Source organism: Quercus robur, chromosome 2, assembly GCF_932294415.1.
Source record: "Quercus robur chromosome 2, dhQueRobu3.1, whole genome shotgun sequence".
Taxonomy (NCBI): Eukaryota; Viridiplantae; Streptophyta; class Magnoliopsida; order Fagales; family Fagaceae; genus Quercus; species Quercus robur.
Window position 1 is genome coordinate 76205460 of NC_065535.1, and position 23386 is coordinate 76228845.

Below are 23386 nucleotides of genomic sequence, written 5' to 3' on the forward strand. Positions count from 1 at the left end.
GAAGTGCTTGACAGCAGGCAAGCATTATATTGTGGCAGCAAATAACTAAAGCACGCAGCAAATAACTGAAGCACGCAGCAACAAAGAAGTCTCCGGATGCAGTGAAAAAGTCTACAACATTTTTAGCAATATTTTCACAATAAAATTTATATAAAAAATTATTACTAATTTCAATTTAAATTCACCATTAAAATTATTTTTTTACTTACCAATATTAACTAATAACAACCTATTATTTAATATTTATTGTAAAATATTGTGAAAATATTATAGTACAATTTAATTGTGATTTTTTATTCTTTTTACTTTCTTTCCGTCCATACGTTTCTTTTCCTTTTTTTTTTTTTTTTTTTTTCTCTTGTTTTTTTTCATCCACACACGTATCCCCATCCCCACTGACCCACTCCTCTCAAGTCTCATCATAGTTTTATTTTTCTAGACTCTTCCTCTACTGTCCACAGCGTCTTCTCTGTTTTATTTTTCTTTCTTCATCTCTAGCTCTCTCTGTCTCATCCTCTTCTCTTATACTCTCACCGTGTCACACACACATTACCGGGGGAGAACAAAGCCGGAATTTAAAGCTTGATTCGCCCAAGAGAAGAGTTTTTGAAGAGAGGGAGCTGCGTGATGTACTCTGAAGAGAGAAGAAAAAGAAACATGAAGACATGTTGTTTTTTTTCTGGAGATGGCTGTGGCAGTGTTTATGAAAACATGATGTACTTCCAGCAGTTGTGTTTTTTTTCTTCTGTTTTTCTGTGTGTGTGTTTTTATTTTTAAGCTGCAGATTCAAAGGGAAGCAGGAACCGTGAGAAACGGTTCGATAACGGTTCTGAGAACCGTGAGGTCCGACCGCGGTTCACACGGGTCCTTGCTTTTGTCCTCTAGAACGGTTTTTGATGCTAAAAGAACCGCAAAACTGAACGGTTCGAGGTTTTTCCGGTCGGACCGTACGGTCCGGTCCGGGTTTCATAACCTTGGAATGAAGATATCTTCATGTTGTACTCGATCACCAATAAAGAATATGCACCCCAGTGGGTAGATGGTGTATTCTAATTGTCTCTTGCTTCAACGCTGCACTGGATGGGAAAGTTTTGAATACCATCGTCTCTTTAGGCTTTCTGCACCTGTCCTCGTAGCATTGTACACACCTCATTTCGCAACCATTAATTAAAGGTCACTTTTTTAGTACTCTTAACAGCAAATTGATAATTACCACCGGGCCTTGCGCCTAAGTGGTACCCGGGCCTTGTAGCCTTGTTAAGCTCGGGGGTTCGATCCCCCTTAAAAACAAATTATCAAGCAAAAAAAAAAAAAAAAAAAAAAAACAGCAAATTGATAATTTCATATGGGCAGAAAAATTCATAATTGATCTAGCATCAAAATTCACATCACATGAGATCATTATTGAATAGGGGAAAATGGTATTTTTCGGAGTCCAAACTCCAAATCAGTGTCTTGACTCTTGACCAAGTTAAATAAAATGAGCAATTTTTATTGGTCAAGAAGTGGTCTTATCATTGGCATGCAATCACGAGAAAGCCCAAGAAGATAATGTGAATTTAAATTTTTTTTTAATATATAACTTAATAAAATTTAGTGGAGAATTTTATTTAAGCCCGTTAGAATAAATTCCTGGAGGTTTTTTTTTTTTAAAGAAAGAATCTCGATCTTCTCAAATCGTAATTCTCCCGAGTACCAACATACAGATCGCATAGAAGTACCTATATATATCCGAGACATTGACGTTGACAAAATAAATTGGCATAAAAAATATATTGAGCAATTCCAATACTGATAAATCATAAAAGAAAAGAGATAGTTTTATTTTGTAGGTATAAGTGAGACATATATAATGATAGTTTTATTTTGTAGGTATAAGTGAGACATATATAATGCAAACACTAAATTATTTCTCTACTAATGTACTATGTTTAATAAATCAATTTACGGTGATTAAATATCATAAATATTCTAAAGGTTATGTGATACTATATCATATAAAATAAAATTTTAAATGACATGATATTTTGTTTAACGCTGTAAAATTGAAAATAAACATTAGTTTTAAGATATTAGAATTATGTATATATATTTGACCAAAAAAAAAAAAAAAGAATTATGTATATATCAAAGAGAAAGAGAGAAAGACTATTAACAAAACTTGGAAGTTTCATCTATATTTTCATAGTATAGTTTTAAATTATAACAATTTAAACATTTAGGATTTTATAATAACCAAAATAACATAAATGTACATAAATTGCACTCTACATATTTAACTACTAAAAGATCTTTCCATTGGTAAGTAGAATTTTGACTTTGAAAATAAAAACAAGGGTTTATATGATGAAGATAATACCTTTATACCTTTATGCATGGGTTTTCATGCATTGTAATTTAACATAGTTTTCAATTGAACAACTTTTTAACATAAATTTCAAATGAATAGCTATTTATTTTTCAAATCAGTCACATACATTCAGATACACGTGTTAAAATGCATGAATGTTAATAATGGGTCATACATAAACTTTGCACCGTTAAATGAAATATTGATGGCCCCTTACACAATCTATTTAAGCATATCATTCTTGTACATAATAAAATAAGATATTTGAGATTTGAACTCAACCTACATTAACAATTAGTTAGTGTTTTGGCCAAATAAATAAAGAGTAATTATCTTTGGGCAAATACTATAAGTTAAAATACTGTCTTATTTAATATTTATCAATAAATAAACATGCGAAATTTCCATACTAAGCAAGGCACAGTCACTTCCTCAAAAAAGAAAAAAAGAAAAAAAGAAAAAAGCAAGGCACAGTCAAAGGTTGGAATGGAGCTTCCGTCGTAAGGAGGTGGAGCCTGTTGCAGTATTTCGAGCACTAGGCACCACCTCTCTTGCGACAGGAAGTTCCACTACGACCTCATTTCTCTTTCCCGGATCAATTGAATCATCATCTTTCATTCTTTGTGACACACTTAGAAGAAATTGAAGGGTTTCATGTCACAGAAGGATGGCTCTAGCTGATACTGCGCATACATAATATATAACCCAGCCAGTGTCATCTCTTCAATGACAGGAATCTCTTCCTTAGCTTGCTCTTTTTCTTGCCTCTCAATACTTATAGGCCAAAATTTAGCTGGGCTCTTTCTCTGTATCTTCATGGAAGAACACAATGAAATTACTCACACAATACAATGAAGTTGCTCACAATTTTAGGGTCTTTTTCCGTAATAAATTGAATGGGGAACGGTCATATAAACATGGTTAATGTTCAAAGTTTTAATATTCTTACTTCAAATATGAAACTTACTGGTAATTAAGTTTGCATTGGAGAGTAGTTGATTAGGAAAATACTGCTCAACTAAGTTAAACTGAAAGAATTGAAGTTGACTCAACTTCGATTCTTTCAGTTTAACCGTTACCTTCGTTATGCTGGCATTTGAAGTCATCCTAATTAATCTTTCTATTTTTTGAATATAGTTCTTTCATGATCATTGGGTGCAGATCAGTTTACTTTTTCTTTTCTTTTTTAATGATCAAAAACAAATATTAATCCTCGGTGCCAATCAAGAAAGAAATATAACATAGCTTATTGCGGTAGGACTACTAGGAAAATATATGTTTTCTAACTTTTTGACGAAGTATCATATCATTAATTTCTAACTTCTAAGAACTTAATAAAAGTACATTTTCTCAAAAATAAAAGTACATGCCTCGCATGGAGTCTTAATTTTTAATATAAAATAATAATTTGAATAACTCTGAGTTTGTGATGGTTATCAACATATTTTGTGATGCATCATGTTTGTGGTTTGAACTTTGAACCCAACTTTTCTTCTTCTGCTATATAAGCACTTATCTCAAAACAGTGGGAAACGTTAATTTGATCTTTTTTATTTTTTGTTTTCATTTTGGATTTAGCTGTTACAATTATAATGGTTCAATACGTATTAAATTGGAGCAAAAAGATATTTATCTTGTTAACATATTAGAGAATTATCATGTAGCATATGATGTACATGTGTTTATCATATGAATCATCATATGAACCATATCACCTTGTAATAAGTAGTATAGATGTATATTGTATAGCAGTATAGGCCCACACATATATAGACTTGTGAATTTAATTTAGGCCTGCGCAAATTTATTAGAATTAGCCAAAGATACATTAGGGATATATTTTTATGTAATTGGCATATCTTTTGACAAAATGCACTTTACTTGTATTTGGGTAAATTTAAATAGGTTCAAGATGATCATTACAAGTGATTAAATTAAAGATATGAAGATTACTCAAGAACTTCTCAAGAAAAGTGTAATCTGCAGGTCTCGATACCTCCTCGATAGAAGCTCAATCTGTTGAGATTCATTAAAGCTCGATAGATGTCTCGATCGATCGAGCTTACGGGTTTTCAGATTATAGCCAGTAACGATTTTACTTTAAAAGGCTATTTGTTTATGGGTTTGTATAATCCTTATTGGACTAGGAAAGCCCAAAGTTTGTGTAAACTTATTTGGAATAGGAGAGTCCATTAAGCTCCTATTTAAAAGGAGGTGGAAAAAGAAAAACCTAACCCTAGAGAGTTTCATAAAGTTTTCTTTTTGAAACCCTAACCTCCTTCTACTAAAGAAAGAGTTCTTACTATGTTTCTTATACGCCTTTGGATTCTGTAACCAAGTAAAGTCTCTTGCACCAACATTGAAGATCTTATTGGTGTTTCTATGTGAAACTGCTGTAAATCAATTACAACAATCAAAGGGTTGCTGTGGAATTAGTCACATACTTGGATTTGTGCAAAGGAGTAAGCCGCGTACTAGGATCCGCGCATCAAATTGGTTAGTCATGTATTGGGAGCCGTGCATTGAAAATAAGAAATTTTCATTACAGAACAAGTCTAATTTGATATTGGGATAAGGGTTCAACTGTAGGTTGGTATAAAGTACTGAGATTCCTTTACTTGTAACCGCTTGTTGTGATGATAGTAGAATTTCGGGAGTGGTAACCTGAAAATCACCCGGTGGGATTTTTGCCGTTAGATTTTTCCCATTCGTAAACAAATCACCGTGTCAAATTTATTTACTGCTGCATGCTTAGATTATTGGTGATTTGTTTGTGCTACCACGCGTTTGTATGTTAATTTAATTAATTAATAAACTTAGTTAATTGATCAATTAATTAATCATAAGGGGTCAATTCGTTTTTTTGGCCTATCACTTAGCTTATTAGTTAGTTTCTTGAGAGTATGAGCTTACAAATTACAATGTCCACTATTTTTCAATGAACTCTAGGCTTCTTTCTATCCATTCCTTCTATTCGTTTCTCTTATCTCCTTTCGTTTTAACGGTACATATGAATCATATATAAGACCACAATATGACAACAAAAATATCATTTATTTTTTAAAGACAAAAACATCACTTGTAAGCTTCCTCAGTTTGTTGTTATGGCTGGTCCAACTTTGAGTAATATATACGGTGCAGATTGGGAGAACAGACTAGAGGTATTGGTGTGACAGCAATTTATGCCTATAATTAAAAAAATATTGTGTAAATATGCGTCTGTTTATTTGGGCTTTTATTCATGGTTTTGTTTTCATTTTTCTCCGATCAGGCAAAAGAGATTCCTATGTTTTTCTCTCTCTCCATCACGCTGCCGTTTCTCTCTCTCTATCACGCTGCTTCAGTACTGTTCTTCGCCAGTACGCTTCTTGGCCGTTCTCTTTTTTTCTTTTTTGTGTGTGTGTTTGTTTGGTACTTTACTTGTTGCTTGGTGTTCTGGTGGGGAGAAAACGTGGGAAAGCAAAAATCCTAAATCTGTAATCAACTTAAACTCTGGGGCATATAAATAATATTATTTATTCTTGACCGACAACCACAACAATAACATCAAACAATTATATTTTACAATATATATATATTTTTTTTTGAGAAACTTATTTTTTTCGACTTGAAAGCCTACAAATAATTAATGGAATCATGGAAAATACAGCCCATGACCCATGAGAATGAACATTTGAAAGAATCTATGAACCTTGGAACAAAGCCCACAATTGCCCAAGCTAGCAGCCCGCTATATAAACTCCCTAGGGTGGTAATTAAAAGGACCAAGTTTCCAGCCCATGACCCAGTCAAATTGGTCCATCACCCATGTTAATAAAGGCTTAAAATTGGCTTGAGCTGGGCCCACAAGAACCCAAGAATGGCTACAACCTATGTGGCTGAAATGTTTGGGCAGCTGAAATTAATTAGGCTTGGCCTCACCATGATAACAACACTTGCTACTAAAATAGGGAGTAACTGAAGTCAAGACTCATAAAATCATAAACCATGGTCCACGTGTTCGGCTGAATCAACAAAGCCTAAATAAACTTTACAATATCAACTCCAAAGCCCATTAGCATGACACCTACTAATGCCATTTCTAAACAAATATTAAATTCCAAAGTGATTAAGGGAATTATGCATGTGCAGGAGTAGCGTTTCTGGTATTAGATTGTAACATTTTCCCGCCCTTCAAGATTATCAAAAAAGAAAACCAGCCCTTCAAAAAAAAAATAAAAAAGAGTTTGTCTGTATTAACTTTTTCCATTAGTTTTTTTTTTATAAACTTATTCGTTTATATACCACTTTCTAAAATCTCATCATTTTAGGTACAATTATAAGTATTTTTGTCAACTTTCAGCAAATAAACTTCCTAATAACAAAACCTAATCCCAAACACATTTTAGAGACCTGCATGCTTTTCTTATATATAGCTAGGTTCACTATATATTATGGTTTCAATTCACTGTAAGGGGTTATTAGTAATTTAGTTGGCGATTTCGGGTCAAACAAAATAATTACAACCTTTATCATTTCATGTCACATGGATGTTAAACTTACTCCCAAAACATTAATTCCCATGTGGTCATGGTTCATGGAAGCAATTGTTTGTACTTAGAAATCATGGTACTTCATGATCGCATTAATGGAATTGCAGTTGGAAGAAATGTGTTATTCATTAAAATAATAAAGAATTTCTTACCATCTTTGAAAATCTTATTCTGTTGGAGATTTTAGGTTCTAATGAAATTATTGCCCCAGGGTTTAAGTTGATTACAAATTTAGGATTTTTGTTGGTTATTAGAAGCTTACATGCATATTCTTAGAAAGTACAAAAAAGAAGAAGCAAAAAGGACACACTCTGAACACCTTCACACAACTCTGCAAGCACTTTCTCCATCCTCCAACTCTGCATGTTGATAGATGAACATGCTGAATTCATGCTGGCCTCTTCAAATTTTATCTCAAATTTTGGCAAATTGATACTTTTTTTTACTTGCGGTGGATAGGTTTTCTATGTCTGGTTTGATGCGCCTATCGGATATGTTTCTATTACTTCTTGCCACACTCCTGAGTGGGAGAAGTGGTGGAAGAATCCTGAAGATGTAGAGTTGTATCAGTTTATGGGCAAGGACAATGTGCCCTTCCACACTGTAAGTGTGTTTTTGTTAAAATTTTCTGATAACTCTAAGAAGAGGGCAAGATACTAACTCAAAGCACTAAGATTAGTTAGAATGTTAGATTCTGTTTTTTTGTCATATATATGCTTATCAATGTTTTTCCCCCCCAGTTGAGAAACTTAAGTTTAATTATTTTTTAAAGAAATCTTCTTACGGCCACACATCTATGTTATTCTTTTCCATTTATTATTATTATTTTTTTTTTTTTCAGTTTTTGCCTGCTAATTCTAATTTTTCTTTTTGTCTTTTTGGTTAGATATTTCCAAAAATGTCCGTAGTCTTTGCATCTTGTAAATAACATACAATTTGTTATTGCATCTTAATATTTTTAAAAGTTTACAGTAACCGTTGTATCTTTTAGATGAGGATGTTGGTTGGAAATCACACTTTGGCTGCCCATGAAACAAAATTTTTCTCTCCTAAGGTGTACTTTGCTCATGATTGTTATGTAGGAAAGCCGATTATGGAAGCTTTACAATGACAATCGACCTTCTTGCTCTCTTGTCATAAGAACTTCGGTTGGGCTAGTATATCTTCTCGCATGTTTGTTAGAACCTTTTATGCCATCTTTTTCACTTGAGGTAATTTAACCTTTCAGTAGATCTCTCTAAGGCACTTAGGGCAATGCTAGTATTCTTTATCGTGAGTTCGCTAATATGGTTGCACATGCTAACAATATTTGTATTGTTGGTTGTGTTGAAGGTACTTAAGTAGCTTAATTTGCCTCATAATACTCCAATTTTGCTTGAAAAAGGAGATATTGATAGGGTAAGCCGACCTTGGGAGATCCTACTTGCTGGTCACAAAATTGGGACACTAGAGCCATTGTTTAAGGAATTGGTATAACTCTCCTACTTCTATGATTTGTTTTGTGAATTGTGACGGAGATTTTTTGTTTGGAAATGAGGGTTTTTTGTTTCATTAGTAAAATCAGCTCAAGGCTTAAAACAAGATGTTGGTAGATAATTTCCTTTAAAGGAAAGTTAGATAGTGTCATTTCATTTGTACATATTCATTGTTTCCCTTGGATAATTTTGGAACCGAGAGAAGAGTTGAAGTTGGAGATAGTGTCTGTTGAGGTCTAAAAAATCACATCCAGGCCCAAAGAAATAACACGTACAAGGGGCCGTAGAAAGTGGAATTAAAAAAGAGGTGGTAAGCCCAAAAGGCTTGAAGCCCAAAAGTCATAAAGGGACAAGCCTTAAAGCCTACGAGAAAAGAAGGAAGAAAAAGAAAAAAAGGCCTAGATCAGAAGATTGAAGAAAGACCAGTGTAAAGAGCTAAGTTGGGATCCCCAGAGGCTGCCAAAGACTCGGGATCCCCAAGGTGTGTAGCACAGCTAAGACAAGATTAAGACAGCTCAAAGGAAATGCCAAAAACACAAGAAACGAAGGGCAGATATGTCCTTCTCAGGCACCAGAGATCCAGCAAGAAAAAGCAGAAAGCCTAAAGTAACCACTCACAATGTAAAGGAACGGTACCTCGGGGAACCAGAATGAGGAGCTATAACAAAGAGGAAGGATGGCCAAAAGTTGAACCATAAGGAACGTGAAATTAGGAACAAGCGCACTCCGGAATGGAAAGTCAGCCATGGGCTTTCGAAGAAACAACCTCAAAAGGAGGAAAATATGAGAAACAGGGAAAGGCTCAACCTTCTGGGTGATGGGCACAAAACGGGCTCTGATACCTAGGGAGCAAAATAGGGGAATCAATAGTTCCCTGGGACCCTAGAATAATACTATAAAAAGGGGGGAAAGTAGCTGGCAAAGGAGGAGGAATTTTTTGAGCGAGCAATAACAAATCTCAACAAGAAACCATTAAGAGAATTCGGTCAAATTCAAGGGAAAACAGTGAAATATCTCCCAGTATTCTAGAAACAGCCACTATAGCACATACTTAGATTCAAAAGGATTCAAACTTTGCAAGTCTAGAGGCTTGGATAGCCATCTAAGTTTGTAATTTTTTGAGCTTATTTAAACCTCGTATCACGTCTTAGTGAGCGCATTGTAACCATAATTAAGAAAAACTAATGAAGTATTTCTTATTAATTTGAGGATCCCTAACAATTGATTTGTGTATTTCCTGATTACTTTGCACTCTTTTGCTGTTTTCATTGTTGATTCAATACAAATATTCTCGTTTTGCTAGTTTATGTGTATTGTAGGAAACATGCCCTGTGCGTCACTTGGTTCTTAAATAGCCCCTTAACTGCTGTGAACCAAGCCCAGTCCACCAAATTACAACTATTTGGCCCAGGATCCTTAAGCCAGTGTGCTGAAGAAAAAAGCACTCTCACAGTGTCATGATTGCTCTGTTCATTTATGTCATTGGATTAGTAAAATATATTTGCACTTAACCCTCATCATTTGGTTATGTTTTACTTGGAATCTTCCTTTTGTTATAGTTCAAAAAAGCTGTATTACATACATAAATACTTATATATCCAATGCATTTGCCATCAGGCAAGGAAAAAAAAAACTATAGTTGCGTTTTAAAAACACGGCTATAGCCAATTTTTTTTTTTTTTTTTTAAAAAAAAGGGTTATAGCCGCGTTTTTAAGATGTGGCTGTAGTTGTCCCCTATAGCCGCGTTTATAAAACACGGACATTGGTCCTGGCCTATAGTCGCATTTGTGAAAACGCGGCTATAGACCCCTCAGACCTATAGTTAGGGTTTTAGGCCATAGCTGAAAACGCGACTTAAAAAAATGCGGCTATAGGCCGAATTGACCTATAGCCATGTTTTCAAGAGCTATAGCTGCGTTTTAAAAACGTGGCTATAGGACATTTTTTTTGTAGTGAAGGTAGCCCAATTCGAATGAAGACGTTATAAATAATTCTTAAATGAATATTTAGTTAGATTTGATAAATATTATTACATGGTTGATGATAAAAAAAAAAAAAAAAAAATTAATTGATGCATGATACAAAAATTACATAATAAATGAATGTTAAATTTATATTTATATGATTGATGATATGCCATTTTGTAAGGTTTTATGTAGTAAAATATGTAGTAATATTAATGGTACAAGCATTGCATGGAATCCTAATTTTTAATATAAAATAATAATTTGACTAACTCTATATTCTTTTATATATCATCAAAATTGGATTTTTTATTTGAATAATTAGATAATATTTCATTCATTTTATTATTTAAGAGTAGGTAAAGTGAGGTTCAAGCAATATTTAATGGTAATAACACCTTTTATGATGCCGTAGATTTTGTGTTTTGAAGTTTTGAACCTAATCTCCCCCTCCCTCACTAACCAATATCTACTATTTCGAAAAGGCAGACAAAGTTATAATTTGATTTTTTTTTTGGATTTAGCTGTCACAATTATAATGGTTCAATGTGCACCATATAAGAGGGATTGTTGTTGTGGATAAGGTTGTTAGGTATAGTACGTATTAAATCGGAGCAAAAAGATGTACTTCTTATGTGTACATATAAGAAAATTATCATGCAACGCATATGATACATGTACATGCATGTAATATTCGAATCATATATCAAATTGGAATATCAATATGTATAGGCCCATACATATATGTATGAATTTATTTAAGGCCTGTGCATATTTATTTTATTTGGCCAAAGAACTTAACAACTAACTATTAGTTGATTTCTTGAGGGGATATGCTTACCAGGCATCACTACAAGAAAAAGGGGCTATTGTGGCACTTCCTCTCGTCACTGTTGCAGTGCCACTGTAGCTCTATTGCGGAGGTAATAAAAAACGCCACTATATATGCACCTTTTAATGGCGGTTTTGGTTTATTGTGGCGGGCAGAAAACTGCCACCATATGAGGCTAGAATTCATGTCAATTGACTTTGGCGGGTTATGTACACCGCTATTGGTGTCCACTTTTAGTGGTAGGCACACGGCGCTACTATAGGAAATCAATTAAAACGGACTAATTGCACTTTTAGCGGTAGGGAAAAACACCACTATATGTGTGAACCTTTAGTGGCGAGCAATAAGCGCCGCTATAGGACTTCATTTAAATCATAACATGTGCACCTTTAGCGGTGCTTTTTGACCGCCGCTATAAGGATTTTTTTTTTCCCCAATGGGTTTTAAAACCACTATTTGCTGATAAATTGTTCACAGACCTGTTACAAAGAGCCTACAATAGTTTTACCTCTACTAACATAATACCACAAATGTAACTAATTAACAACACCACAAATGTCTCCAAACTAACGTAATATTAACATAGAAATATATTATCAAATATAACATTCTCTATAACAATCATCATAAGATTAACAAAAAAGATGTGGTTCTTTGAATAAAACAACCGCTCAAATTAAACTAATACTATAATCAAAGTTCCAAAGTGTTTTAAAATATCATTCAACATTTGCAAAAAATGTGGTTGTTCTTCCATAGTTCTTTGTACACAAAAAAAAATCCTCAAACACCAAGATAAAACTTATAAGCTGCTTGGTTGATGGGATGCGGTTGATGATTTTTGGAGAATTGGGGATCGTTGGACCAGAGGAACATCCTACATACAAATTATGATTACTCAATAAGTGCATGTAAATGGAATAGAATGACAAGAAAATATTACCAAGGAAAAAAAATGGGAACAAGTTAAATGAAGACATGTCTCTTATGTTTTAAACCTCTACATTGTAGTTTTATAGTTCTGTGATTCCAATTTTTAAGTCAATTTGTTTGATTACTGTTGATACTATACACGCCATCTAACAGAAAATTAGCCAATGTAGGCAAGACGACTGCAATATACATGGATATTTTGTGTGGTCCTTGCTTGACAACTGTGAATGGAACATGGGCTACTCAGTAATTTACTGTAATATACATGGATATTTTGGAGGACCTTGGTGACTGCCTAAGCAGTAACTAAAGCCGAAAAGAGGGATACATACTACCTCTCTCTCTCTCTCTCTCTACAAATACATCTAATGTCAATTTTGTTATTTTTTAGGGATGTAATATCCTCTAACATAGATTAATTGTCATCTATAGATATTGTGTTTAGAACTTGCAGAGACAACTAAACTATTTCCAGCAAGTTATAGTAGAACAGAAATCATATACAAGATAGGAATTGACAATCTTTGCTAGATTTATTTTTATTTTTATTTTTATTTTATCAAAAAGGTATTTCTCGACTTTCAAACAGACACCCCACATCTTCCTTCTAGTTCATATGCATATGAGAGGCACACAATAGGCGATCTCCTTCAGTAATTGGAGGGGAGGGATTTAGGATGTCAAGGATCACCTTCATTGTATAACTTACAATTACCATTTAATATAAAAAAAAAAAAACACAAGACCATTACACTAGCATGAATTTCTACAACCTCAAATGATGGTTTAAATTACTAATCGGCTGCCCTTGACTTTTATGTGCATAATGTTTATGTGAGAGAATACATTGGTAAACAATAGATCCCACGACTTGTTTAGCAAGACATAAACATACCTAAGGTCCTACCTAGAGTGGCACTTTTCATTTGAATGGCGGCTTCAAGGAGATTCCTTATTATAGAATATCTTAGGAAGCATTGTGTCTTTGTGATTGATTGCCATTTGAACTAGAGCTCATTGGCATAATATAGGAATTTTAGCAGCAGTCTACATGGCTCACAAACATTTATCAAGTACTTCCTAAGGTGCATTATTTGTCCAAAGAGAGGGAATTCATAAATTATGTTAAATCCAACCAGGAGCATAGCTAGTCTGATCCAGATCTCATAACACCCAATCTAATAGTTTCTCTTTACATTCAACTGATTCACACTTTTGTTCGTAGCAATCAAAGGGAGGAAAAAGGATAGAGAAAAGGGATAAAAGAATAAACCACAAGTAAGGAAAAAGCATTGTCTCAAATCCATTGAACTCTGTAAAGCCACTCAAATATATTCAGTATCCAAAGACTCCTACTTAAACCCCAAAATGATGCATAAGTTCATCATACAAACCCCAATAACTCTTTCGTGTATACCCAAAACGGCAGAGAATTAACAGAACGATTTATTAATAAAAAACCAAAACACAACATAAATATAGTTATTTAATATACCAAGGCCAAAAACATATGTCCTAAACCGAATGAGGCATCAAGCTTGAACAACTACTACTCAAAAGATGTACTCTATTCATAAATAAATACACACACACACACACACACACACACACACACACACACACACACACTTTCTACAAAGGAAAAAAAAAAAAAAAAAAAAAAAGGGTTCTAGGAAGTACCTTGAGATGTTGCCATTTCAACATCTTCCACGCTAACTAGACCCTTCTCTATAGCATCCTTCTGCCCCTGATTCTTTCCACCAAAAAAAAATCTTAAAAACCAATAACAGAAAATAAGTGCAACAACCATTCACTTCACGAAATCCAAAACCTAATTTCACAAAAATCATAAATAAATAAAATTAAATAAAGAATTTACATGTTACAAAAAAAAATCCAAACCCATATTTCACAAAAATCAAAACTGAAAATTAAATAACCTAAATGTTAAATATCCAAATCCAAACCCAAGTTTCACAATAATCAAAACAAAAAATCAAATAAATAATTTACCAAGCAAAAATCAAAATGGGTATGGGTATGGGTATGATGAGGAAAAAGGAATAGGTATGGGGGTGGCAGAGGGCGGCAATTGTGGCTATGGCAGGAGTTGGTGAGGGGAGAGAGGATCTTGTGGTGAGGGAGAGAGGGCCGATGGGTACAGGTTGATGGTGGAGAGATCGAGGAGGAGAGGAGTTGACGAGTTGGGTTTTGCTTGGCATCAGCATTGGGTTGGGCTGGGATCGGCGGTGCTAAGTTGTGCTTGGTTTGGCTCATCAACGCTAGGCTGGGCTTTACTTGTCGAGGCTCGCAGGGCTGTGTGTGTGTGTGTGTGAATGTGAGAGGCTGTGTGAGATACAGAGAAAATGAGAGAGAGTTTTGTGTGGTGGGAAATGAAATATTTGTGTAGTGGGAAAATGAAAGTTTTGTGTAGTGGGAAATGAAAGGTTAAATGGGAAATGAAAATTTTTATGTGGGAAATGGAATCTGATTTAAAAAGGAGTTTGAATCTGATTTGTGGCCTTGTGGGTAGGTGGTAATGTGTGGTTATAGATTTAAGGGAAATAAAAAAAAGAAGAAAAAACAAAAAAGAAAACAAGAGTAAACGTGTGTGAGTCAGTGAGTGTGACAACTGCTATGAAAGTTTGCTATGAAAGTAAGAAAGGTAATGAATGACTTGTTTAGTCATTTTGACATTTAGAACTTTGGTTTTTGGTTTTTGGTGTTTTTTTTTTTTTTTTTCATAAATAGTTAAAAGTTGAAAGTTAAATATCAAACTATTATTTATATAATATGTATGTGGAACTTAAATAGCAAATTATACTTTTTCAACAATTATTAATTAGGAAAAAAAATGAAGAATAAAGAAAATCTTTCATTTTAAAAAAATATTTTCTTAATATAATTTATGAAAAATAAAAATTCACATAAAATTTATTTAAATATTTTAAATTAACTTATTTATGACATCATCAGTTTGACCATCAGTTTGATCCCTGTTGGACCATAAAACCAATAACTAGTCCCTTTATCGGCTCTTTGACCATATTGATTTTTAAAGCCATGGTTTCCCCCCCTTTTATTCCATTAAGATAATTATGACATAAAAAAATAGTGGTTTTAATAATTAATTAAGTAAACAATCTTAAAATTCACTTAATTTTTCTTTAAAATGAATGTATAATATATAGACCATTTTGACGGAAAAAAATAAACCTAAAAGAAGGGTGTCCCTAAATGTTATGTTTTGAAAATAATTTTTGGTTATTGTTTATTTACATTTGGTTATTAGTGTTTTCTACATGTAAGATGTAAAAACTCACGTAATTTTTTTGAAAATATGTTATATATATATTTTTTAACATAATATTATAAGTAATAATCTTATTATATATTTTATTAAATATTTTTATAATTTTAAAATTATTAATTAAATATTTATGACGTTATCGGTTCAACCATCAGTCAGACTCTGGTCGAACCACAAAGCCAGTAATCACTCTCTTTTTTAGTTCTTTGACCATACAGGTTTTTAAAACCATGTAAAAAACACGAAGTGGTAAGTATAGGGAAAAAAAAAAAGAGTGAAAAAGAAAAAAAACAAAATAACCAACTTAGGGAAGTTAGGCATGGGTTTAAAAAAAAAATTGAAATAGATAACCATTTAGGGGAAAAAAATTGCAGCCAATTAAATTTAAAAAAAAAAAAAAAATCGAATGAGAAATGAAAAGGTTGGGTTTTGAGATCAACGACGTGAGATTTTAATTTGAGAGAGAGAGAGAGAGAGAGAGAGAGTGTGTGTGTGTGTGTGTGTGTGTGTGTGTGTTTTTAGAAGGAGACAAACGGATGAGAAATGAAAAGGTTGGGGGCTAAATTGATAGATTTAGGTGAGAAAATTGGACTTTTGGGAAATTAAAAGGTTGTTAAGGTACTTTTTTCACACCTAATATTATTTAAATACCCTTTATTTATTCATTGAAAAATGAAACATCAATCACTGATAAGTTATTGGGCCTCACTAGTATTTTTATGCTAGCCCACAACTATTTTTGCTTACCACCACAAAATCGGGCTACGAATATAAAGCTCACAAGACCCGATATTTTTCGTAAAGCCTATAATTTGGACTCGTCCCCAAATTATTTATTTAATTGGGCAAAATGAAATTTCATTCTTTTAAAGAAGCCCAAAATTCCTATACTTAACAGTATTTGAAAAAAGCCCATGATCCAACTCATGGCAAAGTATTTTATCCAATGTCCAAGGACTAATTCATGTACCAAGCCCATGAATCCAAAATGGGAAAATTTGGGAACATATGGTTTGGAGGGCATAAAAAGATTTTTAGCAGAACCTCTGAAGTGGACTTAGAGCTTGACACCTAACTTGGGGTGTTAAATTCCATTTTTATGGTTTCAATCTCAGATGCAGCACCCAAGATCTTCTCTAATACCAGCCTTAATCCTATTGGTTTAGCCAGCCTCAGAAATCTTGGCATTTAATGCAAGATTATGTTGAGTTTTCCCCATGTGTGACATTGCCTAAAGAAGCAAAACAGCCCCAAAAGCAAATCTCCCATTTTAGGCCAAATCCTAGGATAATTATATCAGCTATTCTGCCCCTAAATCAATCTTACGTTTTGGACTTTTGCTAATTAATGCTCCCTTAAACTCCCCTATAAAAGCCTAAACATACCAGCCCATAAGACACACACCAACCCCTTGAAAATTTTGTTATTTTGCCATAATCTCAACTTGCCTAAACTCTCCCCAACTCACTAATCACCCTTCCCAACTCACATACACTCAAACAAAGACATTCCCTTTCCTTTTCTGCATATTCTAAGCTCATAAATGCCCCTCTAATCAACCACAAATAAGCTTTTTTCCTTCATCAAAGTTCGGCCAAGCCTCACCTTCACAACCCCACAATAAGCCTACACACCCACTCACTCAAAACATTCCTCTCACTACCCTACTCATGTACCACCTACATGCTTCATGAGAATCTTGGTCTACATTTTTTGCACTAAGCTAGAGTTTCTTTCTCTCCCTTCACACCATGCCAAATAACCATTTTCTTCTCACCATGGAACCGCTAGTTTTTAACTTTTTGCTTTACTATTGAAGGATATAATGTATTTGTAACTATGAAATTCTTTCCTCATATTGATGTAATGATGGCTGAAAGTACCATAGACCTAATTGACCAGGACACTCAAGTACTCTCAGAAGTTAATACTTTCTTGAACCTGTTCAATAATTGACTATTGGACTCTAAGTACAATTTTACCCTATTGCTGGAGAGTTTTACCTTACTGCTGGAGAATTTTTCATCTTACTGCTGGAGAATTTATTTTTCTTGTATTATTGTAACAGGACCACTAATCTACTAATTAACTATTGTGAAGTGTTTTATTGGGCTTTTTTGTTGTTTTTTGTCAGGGCACAGCCTTTATTTCTTACTTGGATAGATTATCACTACACCGAAAGCCTTTGGGCTTTATCTCAAGATCCTATCGTTGAGTTTTGGCTTGGCTTCCCCACATCATACTTGGGAATATCAAAATTTTCCCCTCAACAAAGGTCTATTGTGGCGATCACTTAAACTACCGCTATAACTAAAAAAAAAAAAAAAAGCTGCAAAAAGACATATTGTGGTGGTCTGATAATACCGCCGCTATAACTAAATCAAACGCCGCTAAAACACATATATTGTAGCAGTTTTATATACTACCGCTATAATATGCCACAAAAGGCTATATCTATTGCGGCGGTTTTATATATCGCTGCTGTAGTACGCCACAAAAGGCTAGATCTATTGCAGCGGTCCAATGGAACGCCACAATATATTTCATGTACAGCAGCAGTCTGAAAAAGCGCTACAATATGCGATATATAGCGGTAGTTTTTGCACCTGCCACAATAGCTCGTTTTTCTTATAGTGCATGTTCATTTTTTTTTCCCTATTGAACTTTTGACTTTTTTGTATCAATCCCTTTGATTTAAATTTAAAAAAAGGGTAATTTTTTTATTAAAAAAAGAAGTTGGTCAAGTGCAACCATGTTTGGGCTTTACAATGAAAGTTTCTCTTTTAATATAGAAAAGAAAAGAGGTGGCCAAGTCAAACAAAGCAAAGCAGCAAAGAAGAACTCAAAGCAACAACTCTATATATTAAAGGATTGCTCAAGTACACCTCACAAAGTTGAATTGAAACAAACATATAGTTGCAACGAGTAAGACAATATGTACCCCAGTGTTGCCTAGAATAAAGATATCTTCAGGTTATCCTCACCAATAAATAATATGTACCCTAGTGGGTAGATAGTGTACTCTTGCTTCAATGCTGCACTGGATGGGAAAGTTTTGAATACCATAGTCGATCTCTTGAGCTTTTTTGCACCAGTCCTCATTCGCAATTATAAAATGTCACTTTTTTTTCCTGTACTCAAAGGCAAATTGATAATTTCATATGGATAGAAAATTTCATAATTGATCTAGCATCAAAATTCACTACGCCTGAGATCATTATTGAATGAGGAAAAAATGGCATTTTTCTTAGTTCAAATCAGTGTTTTGACTCTTGACCAAAAGTTAAATAAAATGAGAAACTTTTACTAGTCAAGAAACGGTCTTATCATAGGCATACATGCATAGGAGCATCTTAATTACTTTTAATTGGTTGTTCAAAAGATTAATTAAAATTTAATTTAAAAAAATATTTTTATTAGTCCAAATCTTGAATTAATAAAGGTAGACGTGCAATCAGAAGAAAGCTCAAGAAGATAATGTGAAATTTCTTTTCTTTTTTTAATTTTAAATATAACTTAATAAAATTTAGTGGAGAATTTTATTCAAGTTTCTTTGCCTTTGGATAGATACTATTTATAATTGAATCTTCACCTAAAAAATTCTAGTCACAATAAAAAATCTGGGTTTAGGTGGCGTTTGTAAAACGTTGCAAAAAAAAAAAAAAAAAAAAAAAGTCGTTGTAGAAGTACCAATAAATATATTGGCATAAAAATTATATTGAGCAACTAATTTCAATAGTGTTAAATCATAAAAGAAAAAAAAAATTGTCTTATTTTGTATGTACGAGTGAGACAAATATAATGCAGATATAAAACTATTTCTCTAAAATTTATCTGACGCGCGTTACATTAATTATAGTAAAATTTTGAATGACAACAATATCTTTTAACAATGTGTAACATAAACTTCAATCTTAAGATATCAAAGCATGTATATGAGAGAGTTACGAATTGTTACAAAACTTTAAGTATTAAGAAATTGTAAATTAATTATTTTACCATATTCTAACATTGCATGGTATAAAGAGATTAAATTGGGGCATCAGGTCGAGGAGAGATGGGTGCCTATTGCTATATTTCAAGCTCTAGGTGCCACTTCTACTGTGACAGGAGCTCCTCTGTTACCTCATTTCTCTTACCCAATTCACTTGAATCATCATCTTTGTGATACACATACTCAGTACTTATCAGAAGTTTAAGGGATTCGCGTCACAAAGAGGATGGCACTAGCTGTGGCTATGCATTGCATATATAAACCCAGCGAGTGCCATCTCTATGCGACAAGAATCCCTAATCCCCTTTTCCTTTCTTCCTTAGTTTCTCTTTTCCATGACTCATATCTTGTAAAACCAACGTAATTTATAGACACTAAAATTAAGGTGGGCGTACTCTTTTTCTCTATCTTCATGGAATATTTACAATGAAATTACTAATACAATGCAATGAAGTTGCTCATATTTTGGAGGGACTTTTACTGTCAATGAGTTGAGTAGGAACGGTCATAACTAATAAGCATGGTCAATGTTCATAGTTAGAATATTTCTACGAAACTTACTGGTAATTAAGTTTGCTTTGCGGAGTAGGTTAGCGTTGGAGACTTGTTGATTTGGAAGAGACTGTAGAGAACTTCGATGCTTTCAGTTTGGCCGTAATAAGTACCTTCTCTTCTAATTTCATTGGTGACTTGCTGAGTTTAGGAACGGTCATATATAAAGCATGGTCAATATTTCCTTGTTATGCCCGCTTCAATTTATATATATATTTTAAGAATCATGCCAAGAAAATATAGCTCCGCCTGGTCGGTCTTCTAGAAAATATTGCATATATTTTCAAACTTATTGACGAAATGTCAAATCATTTCTAAGAACTTAATAGACTTACTATATGCTTCGTACATGGAGTCTTTCCATGGACCATGACAATTTATTGGCTGTATTAATTTTTTAACATAAAATAGTAATTTGATTAACTCTCTGATGTTTTTTTACACATACTAATAATATATATATATATATATATTGCTGAATACACATACTATAATAATATGTTTTACATTATATATCGCATTTTTATAATTTTGCAGTTCACGCTATTCTCATTTAAGAAAAGGAAAAATTAATTTGGTCTTTTTATATATATATAAAAATTCCTCGGCAAAGATTTTAAAAAAAAAACTTTTGTGGTAATTGTCTCAATGATGGTTCAAAATGCACGATACAAGAAGGGTACGTAGTGTTGTGAGTAAGATTGTTAGAATCGATTGGCATAAACTGTGTTTATAAGATGAAGAAGAATACAAAAGGAGAGATGGACCAAAAAAAAAATTGGTAGTCAAAGTCTATAACTAGTGGTCATGTATTGACTATGATGAGTTATTTCCCCCAGTTGCTAGTTCAGAAACCATACAATTGCTAATTTCATTCAACTCATAATAAATGGAGAATATTTTAGATGGTTGTTAAACCTACCATTTTGAGTAGGCCATAGGCTATGTTGTGAAAAGGCATGAGACAAAGCTCGTATGCTAAAAGAAACTATATATATATATGGCTTCAAATTGGTAGCAAGTGCTGATGACTTTGAGTCAATAGGATTGACAACTACTTTTAGGAGAAGTGATTCACCATATGACCACATGAACACACTTTATAGTAAGGTGAATCAAAATGGAGATATTTTGAAATTTTTTTTTTTTTGGTGGATGATTTAACTTTTACAATCAAGAATCCAAATTTGTTTGAAGAATTTAGGAAGCATGTGAGCTTAAAATGATATATATATATATATATATATTGGCATCAAGGTGAAGCAAATGAGGGATAGGATATTATTTTCTAAGAATGATATGCTAAAAAGATTTATAAGAAATTTGAGATGTAAGATTACAGGCCAACAAACACTTCTGTGAAACGATGAGTTAAGTTGTCAAAACATGACAACAAAAAGAAAGTAAATCCAACACTTTTTTGGGAGCTTGGTTGGAAGTTTAAGGTAACCAATATGCACAATAGGTTATGATACCATGTGAAAATATCTAAGAATTCTAGAGAGAATCTAAACTGAATTTCTATTATTGAAAATTTGAATTTTACAAATCAAGAATCAGATTGTTAGCCTCTGTTTTACATTATATACTAACAGAGTTGCTAACAGACAATAAGAGGGAAATCCAACTAACAAACATTTTATACGACATAGTTTGGTTAAATTGCAACGGCACAGTTTTGTTTTTGAAATTAACATCTCCAAAAACGATTGTATTTCTTCGTTCTTCTTGAGCGTTGATACACTGACTTGAGGTCTCTAGCTCTACATGCCTGAATCGATATAGGGATTCTGGTGAAAGTAGCTTCTTGTGATTAATGGAGATCTTACCAGCACCATTAATGTAGGGAATATTGGGTCGTGGAGGTCATAGACGTACCCCAAGAGAAGTTGGGGGGTTTTGAAAAGAAATGCATGGCCCTCATAAGCATGCCATCCATAGTTACCACCCTTAGTACATGGCAATATATACTCGTGCATAACCTACACATTATGTAGAAAAAATGGTTACTATACACACGCGCGTGTTCACGATTCAGTTAAAAAAATGCGTAAGAGTTTTTTCCCTATTATTTAAGCCTCAACCTTAAGATATAAGAATTGTGCGTGCGTGTGTCAACAGTGTGCGTGAGAGAGAGAGAGAGAGTAGCCATTAACAAAACATTTACCTATTCCAAGCAACGCAATGTGCATGGTATAGAGGTCGGAGTGGGGCATCCGGTCCAGGAGAGATGGTGCCTATTGCTGTTTTTCATGCACTAGGTGCCACCTCTCCTGCGACAGGAGCTCCACTATAACCTCATTTCTATTTTCCAGCTCACTTGAATCATCATCTTTGTGAATTTTGATACATGCACCTTCTAATTAGAAGTTGAAGAGATTTGTGTCGAGGAAGAGATGACCCTAGCTAGCCGATCCTTTGCATTGCATATATAACCCAGCTTGGGCCATCTCTCCTGCGACATAAATCCCTCAACTCCTTTTCCTTCCTTTGCTTCCTCTTTTCCATGCCTCACATTATGCCTCATAAACTTCATTTTATAGACCAAAATCTGGGATCCCTTTTTGTCCCTTCATGTAATAATACAACGAAATTACTCAGACAGTGCAATGAAGTTGCTTACATTTTAGCTTTCTCTTTTCCATGACTCTCCTACCTTAAACCCCACGAAATCTACAGACCAAAATTAAGCCGCGGACTCTTTCCCTCTATCTTCATGGAATATTACTAATGCAATTACTAATGCAATAAAATGAAGTTGCTCACATTTCGGAGGGGCTTTCGCCGTCAATGAATTGAGTGGGAACATTGAAACCCATGGTCAATGTTCAAAGTCAAAATATTTCTACTTCAAAGTTCAAATACGAAACTTGCAGGTAATTAAGTTCGCTTGCGGAGTAAGTTGGCATTGGAAAGTAGTTGATTAGGAAGAGACTGAGCAGAAACCTCTTTTCTCCATTGGTGACTGCTGAGTAATTAGGAACGGTCATAAGCATGGTCAATTCCTCTTGCCGGCTTTTAAAGTCATCCTGATATATCTCTCTACCTAAAATTTCTATTTTTTTAAAAAAAATATTTAGTTTTTTTTTTTTAAAGATAAAATATTTAATTCTTTCAAGTTCATTTGGTGCAAACCGCACACATCTTTCTTTTCTCTCTCTGTTTTTTTTTTTTTTTTTTGGAGGGGGGGTGTGATAATGAAGTATTAATTCCTGGTGAAAAATAGAGCTTAGCTTGGTAGGATTACAAAGAAATACATATATATTTTATTTTTTTTTCTAACTTATTGATGAAGTGTCACATATATAATTTCTAGGAATGTACGTACGTCATAGATTTTCATGCATGTTTCGAACATGTCGTCATTCCATGACAACTTGTTGGCTATATTAATTTTTTATAATAATCTGATTAACACTAATTTTTTTATATTATATATTGTG

At 33.6% G+C, this 23386-nt stretch overlaps 1 protein-coding gene and 1 long non-coding RNA gene across 3 annotated transcripts; both read right to left on the reverse strand.

Annotated features, from left to right (window-relative positions):
- Positions 1 to 11790: 11790 nt before the first annotated feature.
- Positions 11791 to 14510, reverse strand: LOC126707250 (uncharacterized). Of its 2 annotated transcripts, none has more exons than XM_050406848.1 (3): positions 14101 to 14510; positions 13768 to 13834; positions 11791 to 12031 (listed from the first exon to the last, which is right to left on the reverse strand). In XM_050406848.1, the coding sequence occupies exons 1-3, from the start codon at positions 14362 to 14364 to the stop codon at positions 11874 to 11876; spliced, it is 489 nt and encodes a 162-aa protein (XP_050262805.1). In that variant the 5' UTR covers positions 14365 to 14510; the 3' UTR covers positions 11791 to 11873. The 2 variants fall into 2 exon arrangements, with proteins under 2 accessions (XP_050262805.1, XP_050262798.1); XM_050406841.1 differs by having other exon boundaries at positions 13768 to 13840.
- Positions 14511 to 21447: 6937 nt separating this feature from the next.
- On the reverse strand, positions 21448 to 22471 carry LOC126707265 (uncharacterized). Its single transcript, XR_007648877.1, has 2 exons — positions 22111 to 22471; positions 21448 to 21925 (listed from the first exon to the last, which is right to left on the reverse strand). It is a non-coding gene; the product is annotated as an uncharacterized LOC126707265 (long non-coding RNA).
- Positions 22472 to 23386: the final 915 nt, after the last annotated feature.